The sequence below is a fragment of the Biomphalaria glabrata genome, chromosome 15 (genome assembly GCF_947242115.1).
Source record: "Biomphalaria glabrata chromosome 15, xgBioGlab47.1, whole genome shotgun sequence".
NCBI lineage: Eukaryota > Metazoa > Mollusca > Gastropoda > Planorbidae > Biomphalaria > Biomphalaria glabrata.
The window spans coordinates 3,495,246-3,503,810 of NC_074725.1; the positions used below are offsets into that span (position 1 = coordinate 3,495,246).

The window sequence follows — 8,565 nt, forward strand, 5'->3', positions numbered from 1 at the left end:
TTAAAAAAAACTACTCATATGATTTATTGTAAACAAGTTTCACAGACTACTAACTTAAAATACAAAGGCATCATAAAAACATGTATGTATGCTCTATACTGAGTAAGGAATATTTATATTTAAGATTGGTTAAACCAATATTAATATTAGGTTATATGTTGTTGGGTTTTTTTTACTTCTGAAGAAAACATAAAGAAACTAGAAAGGACAGAAAATATAGCCGTCATAACAATTAAACGATTAGTATTCTAATTTCACTAGAGTAAAAGCGTGAGTAAAATCACCGAATTTAAACACTTCAGGACAGAACAGTAAAAAGTAAAGTAGCCATATCACATAAAACACTGAACCGAAATTTACAACTACAAAAACATCACCTAATAAAATACTCAAAGAGATACAACTATACATAAATGCACATTTTAAATCCACTGTAAAATTTTATAAGAATCTTTATAAGTTCTTCCTGAGCTTTCGTAAGGACAAGGATCAACCAGAAAAACTAATCAATTAGTAGTTTAAGTTTGTAATTAGTATGCAAGACTAGACTAACAAAGGGATGTAATTATCCTCTTCTCGGTCTGTTATTTATAAAAATAAAAATGATTAGTTAGAAAATACACTAAGACCAGAAGAATAGGCTAAACACTTGGCTTGTAAACACTTGGCTTGGCTTAGAACAATAAATAATATTCACTTTGAACGGAATAATCTCGCATAGTATATTTGATATTACATTCATTACAGACTACGATCTTCTAGTAACCGAAAGAAATGTTAAAATGTAAAATACTGAAACTAAGCTCAACTCTTTTGCATTTTGTTTTACATTCAAAAGCTACTTCATCGTCTGGTCCTACCTCTGTTCACTTTGTTATAGTCTACTTTATACACTTACGGTCTATTATAAACGGTATGAAGGTAGACGAAGCAGGTGACTCACTTTCTAGATAAATGATCTTACGGAAAACACCAGGTAAAGACTTTCGTAGCTGTGGATCATCTTTGAGTGCTTCACTTCTGACACCATAGATGTAAAGTTTATCCATGAAAGTGACCGCACCATGAAGTGACCATTCACAATTCCAAAGTCTGATCACTTGCTCGAAATCAAGTTGGTCTGATTGCGCCTTGACCAGTTTCCAGACATCACCATTGGACTGCAAGATATAAGTGGCGTGGTCATCTTTAAAACTTATCATTCCTTTGGCTGGACCTTCAAGATTGTTAAGTCTGGCCCATGTGTTTTTTGAAGTGTCATAATAGCCGATGGCAGTCTCATCCACACCTACCACAGACACAGAGTAGAAGACAAGAATAAGTTGTTCGTATGTCATTATGTGACAAATTGGTTGATCGTCCGGAATATCAGCCAATCTGGCATACGTTTGTGACTTTGGATCGAGTTGCCAGATGCTCTTCATTTTGCAATGTAACATGTAAATGAAATTATTTACTACTGCCACAGAGGGTATGGCTAAAGGAAACATTTTTAAATCATAATTTTTTTCACACCAGGAATTTTCTATTAACTCAAACATTGAAAACAAATAGCCATCGTCATAGCGTCCATAACTTTCATTGATGACGAAAGAATATAAAGACTTGTCAACGGCGGCCAAATGGGCTACGTCTTTTCTTTGGATATTATTGAAATTAGTAGTGACCCATTTATTTCTTGAAAAAGAAAACACTTTTATCTGAGGGATGGTATTGGGTGGCTGCTCAACAGCTAAAGCAACATTCTCATAACAACTGCTGTTTCTACGAATAGCAGCTGTTGGCCATTGGCCGTTTCTTTTGCCAATCTGAAGTTGATAGACCAGGGCACGTGTCACGAGATCTCTGGTCTGCTTGTCATTAGTGACCAGTGGATGTCCAAGCATCATCTCCAAACAAATAGAACTAGCAAGACATGTTCTCGCTCTAGACATCAGAGCAAACAGATTATGTTCTTTAATACCAGAATTAGTGAGAATACATCCGGATGTGTTCTCCCGTGAAGATTTCGAACATTTTGTTTCATTTCCTTCTTCATGAGAGTCCAAATCCTGAGCGTGTTCCTTGTCTTGGACTCCTGTACTATTAACTCTTTCACTGCTTGGGTTATGCTCAACCCATTGCAGTATCGCTTTTAAGACGTCATCTTCAGAGCTGACAACTAAATCCTGACTTTTCACCAATCTTAGAACATCAGGCATCGGGAGCTCAAGGAAATATTTTTCTTTAGAGAATGTGGTAAAATTTTTTAAAAAGAATGCCCACACTACGTCAACCACAGTATCGGCGTTTAAAAATTTACCAACTTTAAAATAGTCAACATAATTCTGTACAGAGAGAGACTTAATGACAAAATTTTCACATTCTTTCACTAAAAACTCTATCCCCAACCGATGAGCAGCCCTCCAGATGTCGATGACGTTGTCCTTTGTCAACACACCATGACCTGTATACAAAGTCTCCAGGATCAACTCAAACGTTTCACTTGAGATGTCTTCTACATCTACATTCTTTAACCCCGTTTCTATCATCCCGGATCTAAAAAGTCCTCTAAAAAAAACAGAACAAGCTGCCAGAAGAAACCTATGACACCCAAACTTTGTTGTACCAATCGTGACAGTAAAATCTTGTAGCTCTTCACATTTCCAGAAGTCACTCAAACCTTGGACAATGCCGTAGGCTACTTCTCGTTTGATCACCATGACGTTCTGATCTGTGGATATTGATTAAACAACCTTTATCTTCCTAACTTGTGACAAGATAATAATAATAATAATAATAATAATAATAATAGGAACATCTTCGTTGCCTGTCAGAGGGCGGTACTGCTGCAGACCTGCCACATCACCAGAAAATTCCTCAGTGGAAACTATTAAAGGGACCACGATGAATTTTGTTTCTCTTTAGCGAAACTCGACCCTGGCAGCGCCAGAGAATGACTACTACTCTAACATAATAATAATAATAATCTTTATTATCCGTAAGGAAATTTGTCTTACAATTTGTGCATTACACCGATTTTATATTAAAGAAGACTAAGTTATTACACTTTAAAGATAATTTTAAGCTTTTTATGTTGTCTGTTATTTTTTAAACACGGAGAAATAAGACGTCAACTTATAACATTCCATTTCGTTCTTGCCATCTGAAAGAGTTATTTCCAATACGATCTATGAAAGATTAAATTTTCGATGACGTTATGTAATCTTTAACCTGCATGAGCCCAAGCCGTAGAGTCCCTTTTGTGTGCTCTAACTGGTTAATTATTTATTTTCATTTATTTAGTTTTTGACGGCGAACGTTTTTGTTGAGATTCACGTCAAGAAAACAACAAGCGTACAATTTTCACTCTATGTTGACAAGCGAAAATGTTGAAATACATGTCTTGTAGTTTTAGCTTGTAAACAGTCATTCATTCACTACTGTTATATTTCACAAACTAAGCGAAGGAAAGCGCTCGAAAGGTGGTCAAAGAAAGCGCTTCAGGGACACCCTCAAAGCTTCTCTGAAGACGTTCAGCATAGACCCAGGCACCTGGGAGACAGAGGCACATGACAGAGCATCATGGCGTCGCGCTGTGAAAACTGGCGCACAGGTTGCTGTGGAAAAAAGAACCACGCTGGCAGAAGAAAAACGCCAGAAAAGAAAAGCAAGGCCCACGACACTAGCTCCAGCTGGAATAACCTGCCCAGTGTGCGGCCGAACATTCCGGGCTCACATAGGTTTCACCAGCCACATGAGGAGGCATAAAACCCCAGTGCAAAGCCCTCAGCCCCCTGAATGACAAAGTGGTCATCATAGAACCACGATGGACGAACTATATTATACTTCACACATAAAAGAATGATTCTTCTAACTCGCCGTTTTCTTTTAATTGGGAAATTTAGGTAGAGATCGAGCGGATTAATGGTATAAATCAGTGGTTCTCAACGATTGGAGAAGGAGGTCTATTGTTGTTCAGCCTCCTCAAGCCAATACGGTAACCACTGTGCCAGGGCGCTACTTATGAAAATAGGTTTCAGAGATATTTATAGTTATTTCAAATTTTAAGGACCTACTTATGAAAATAGGTTTCAGAGATATTAATAGCTATTTCAAATTTTAAGGAGCTGTTTATGAAAATAGGTTTCAGAGATATTTATAGCTATTTCAAATTTTAAGGACCTACTTATGAAAATAGGTTTCAGAGATATTAATAGCTATTTCAAATTTTAAGGACCTACTTATGAAAATAGGTTTCAGAGATATTTATAGTTATTTCAAATTTTAAGGACCTACTTATGAAAATATGTTTTATAGTTAATTACAATAATTTACAATTTTAGTACTGCGACCCCTTTTTCAATTACAGAAAAGAAAATTTTGCTAATGTTATTAAATCATAATCTTAATTTAAATATCTTTTATGAATAGCAATTCTTTTCAATATCTTCCTTGAAAGAATAATGAAAGATGCTCTCGAGGACTAGGAAGTTTCTGTAAGCATAATAGGAAGACCAATTACTAGTTTGCGCTTTGCGGACATAGATGGTCTGGCAGGCAGGGACAGATGAATTAGCTGACTTAGTGATGCGCATAGACATGACTTTCGCGGTATATGGTATGCAAATAAATGCAGAAAAAAGGGCTTTTTAAATTTAAAAAGGGACATCAGCTTAGCTGGCGAACTGTCAAACTAGAGTGTTCCCATTATGATAGTTAGCTAGTAATTCTTTTACTTAATATATACATCAACTGTCAAATTCAATAGGGTGGCTGCCTGGTTGTGCGGTATACGCGCTGGACTGTCGTTCAGATTTTTCAGGGTTCATACCCTGCCGGCTTCTATCCCTGCGGGAGGTTTGGACTAGGAAATAGATTATCTTCAACTCTGAGGGAACATCCGAAACACGTACAGCACTTTTCAAAAAGACAACTTCTAGAAAAATCGTTAGAGCTGTTTTGGAGAGCTGTGTCCACCCAGCTTCCTGTTTCCATGAAAAAGTTGCCAGCTGAATAGAGGAATCGAAAATGGAAGAGCATTCTAAAGTTTAATAATGAGAACTTATTTAAAAGGAATATCGGTAGAACCTCTGATTAAACCCCAACAAATTACCACCAATTAAAAAAAAATAATAATAGCTGCGCACCTGAGTTATAGTCATGTGTATCAGTCACACACAAAATAATTGATATTAAAAAAAAATAACAATAACAATTCCAGGAACAAAATAACAAAACATCGAGTTCCACTATTCACTTATCTAACTCATCCGTATCTTATCTTATAAAATACAGACGTTACTTCATAAAAAAAAAAGATGATATCGTCCTAAGAGTCCTGCATCTAGTCCTGCATGTTAACCAATGACTTAAATTCTGCCAAGTCACTGGTTTTCCTGGCTAGCTCAGGCAGACCATTCCACGCTCTAATAGCACTAAGGAAGAAGGAGCATTTGTACAAATTTGTCCTAGCACGTGGAACGAGGAATGTGCCTTTAGTAGTGGTAATAACAAGAGACCTACATTGCATTCCATGTGTTTACGTTTACAAATGTGACGTTTTATCGCCACATAAATCTCGTGTGTCAATCGCGGTAATAATCAAATAAAAAAGCATTTGTAAACAAGTCGAATAGAGTTTTCCAAAGAAATATCTGTATCACTGAGGTGACTAAACATTATTCGTGTATTTTATTACCCATGAAATACACAAACAAAAGCCTAAATCATAAAAGAATGGCATTGGATTTAGATTTAGATCTGCATCTATTTAGTCTTGATGCACGAAGAATACTTCTTGCCTAATTAACAATATGATTGAACGGATCTAGATTTACATTTAAAAGAAGTTAATATACGAAAAAACAAAATTATTAATAAAATAGAAGCTTGATTGATAACAGTCGCTTACCTCAGTAGTGCAGCTTATCAAATATAAGACACGCACTTGATCTTGGCTCGGCAGACGACAAAAGAATGTAGGTCATTGTTTTCCTGGAAATTGTTTTATTCGTTAACTTTCGCTTTCATTCTGCTCAAGCGTCTTTTTTTCTCTCTCACTCTCACTCTCTCTTTTCTCTCCCTCTATTTTTCTCTCCTCTCTCTCTCTCTCTCTCTCTCTCTCTGCCAAATTATTGACCTGAAAAGGCCGGGAAATACGATGTTAAGTTTTACCCGTAACTCCTTCTGCCTACATCTTCTCACTATGTCGTGTAAAATTATCTTGTGGGGGGTTAGTAACAAGTAGCGCTGATGAAAGTTACATTTTGCCTTCTATATAAATTCATTGATTGACTGTGTTAACAAAGTAAATACATTGAACAAGAAAACGAGTTCAATTATGATTAATGTTACACACTGAGTTAGCCAACCTTTTAAACCACTGTTTTTAAAAAACTGGCCCTATATTCTGTTCTTATATGGGATGCCTGACATTTTTTTTTAATTTTTGGGAATGCCCGATATTTTGTTATTTTTGGGAATGCCCGATATTTTAATTTAAAATAATGATTTTGAAAATCCATTAATGCTCCTACAGAGCAGCCATATCTCATAGCCAAACAGAAATGTTGTGAGAACCACTGCTTTGTATACCTTGTTAGAGCCAACTTGCTTTACCTAACATAGAAGAGAGCGCCTGGTTGCAGGCGGCTTCAAAACGAGACAGCTAGAGGTCACTTACAAATGCCACGGGGGTAAAACTTTGAGACCAAAAGAAAATCCGCTGCCGAGGACAGACGTAGACAGCGAAAAGAAAGTCTAAATCGACCACCGGCGCACAATGGTTATGCCTGCGCTAGTGTAGCAAAATAGGTAGGCCGCAGCTGGGGCAGGGTAGCCCCAGGAAATGCTGCATTTCTCAATAATCTTCGGACTCAAAGACAAGCCTTATTATTTTTATCGTTGTTTTACGAGAAGACCTACTCCACCATACTTATATTTCGAGACGACCAGATGTGCAGTTGGCCTTTTTTTTAAAACAAAGCTTATCTAAGGAAAAGAACCGCTAATTACTGTCATTTATCTGAAAAAATGCAGGGTTTAACTCCCATTATGCTATATTAAACAAAAATAATTGATTAGTAGTAATTGGTTAAATAATTGGTTTATTGTTGGATTGATTCGTGTATGTCATCGACTATGAATAATTATTACAAAATTTCAACTATATCCGAAAATGGGAAGTGAGAGAAAAAAAACGTGTTAAAACGTAATAAGGGGATTAAATTCACATATACATCCACATTTCATTAAGTAGAATTTATTTCCCTTATTTCATTATCAAACAAAATACTTCATTACCAATAATTAATAAACTACTTGGTTAATTATTTTATTGGTTCATGTCTTGTCAGGTACAATGAATAATTGTGCAAAGTTTTAACTTGATCCGAGAATGGGAAATGGGAGAAAAAATATGTTCAAACTTTGTACCAGACAGGTTTGATATAAACTTTGTAAAAAGAATGAAAGATTCAGAGAAAGGTTCTTTGTGAAGTCCTCTATCCAAAAGTCCAACTTCAATTGGATGTTCATTTCATCTCACCTGCCTGTGTCACGGCTCCATCATATTCCAGCAATGTTAAGCTACTTACCATAGCCTGACACATTAGGTGCTTCTCCTCTCGTTTCAAATAAATTACGCTTTTGTTTAATATAGCATGAGTTGAACTGGTCCGAGTTGAAACCTGATCTGTTCATGGAGATATTTGTTTATGTGTAAACACCTTCATTTTTTTTTACATATATGAACTCACTCTGTCAGTCCGTCAGAAAGGGAGATAAACTCCCTAATTTTCAGATAAGTGGCAGTACATAGCGGTACCTCCCCTTAGATAAGATAGTAAAGTGTCCCCTTCAGACCTTGCGATCTATGGGGGCAGATGATGTTAAGGTCATCTGTTTCTTAAGCCAACGGTCAACGAGCAGGGTGTTATGTGGCCAGCAAAACGACCAACCACCTTTACTTTCCCCAATTAAAGTCAGGTACCCATTAGAGTTGGGTGAACTCAAGGGCGCCCTAAAAATCCCGGACCTCAGGTTCGGAAGCCAAGCGCTTAACCATTCGACCACCGCGACCCCCCTTTTAGATAAGATATGTTTTTAAAATGTATGTATTATTTATTTTTTTTCTATTGCTTGATTTATTATTTGAAAGTGAGGTCTAAGGATCACCAATGTAGAATTTCTCATTACTTCGTACCATCTGAGGCAGTCCTCTGTTGTTGATTACTTTTAATTACTCTTTAAAATGTTATAATTACATTTTATTTGCTGTTATGTATTGTTACGAATCTCACTAACCAGGCTCTCTGCAAACTGCACCATACACCACCAACTTAAAGAACTTGACAAGTCAGGGCTCCAAAATAACGTAAAGGTTTAATGTCCATAAATAACAGCCAATACTGTACAATTGGCAGCACGTAGAACAGTACCAATAGCTCTGCGATAACAAATATCTCTCCGAAACACCGTTCCGCCGTATCAAGTCTTGCACTGGCCTCTCCGTCTCGTTCCGGGCTTGCACTGGGTTCAACAGTTCAGGACTGACTTCACACACTAGGCTCGTTGTGTCGGACT

At 36.7% G+C, this 8,565-nt stretch overlaps 1 protein-coding gene across 1 annotated transcript; it reads right to left on the reverse strand.

Annotated features, from left to right (window-relative positions):
• LOC106077046 (uncharacterized) lies at window positions 1–6,142 on the reverse strand. The gene is made up of 2 exons (XM_013237833.2): window positions 5,894–6,142; window positions 1–2,713 (listed from the first exon to the last, which is right to left on the reverse strand). Exon 2 carries the CDS (start codon window positions 2,700–2,702, stop codon window positions 882–884), a length of 1,821 nt encoding a protein of 606 aa, XP_013093287.2. The 5' UTR covers window positions 2,703–2,713; window positions 5,894–6,142; the 3' UTR covers window positions 1–881.
• Window positions 6,143–8,565: the final 2,423 nt, after the last annotated feature.

Excerpts from the sequence above, each read along its gene's own strand:
- LOC106077046 (XM_013237833.2), bottom strand. The coding sequence starts at position 2,702 with ATGGTGATCAAACGAGAAGTAGCCTACGGCATTGTCCAAGGTTTGAGT.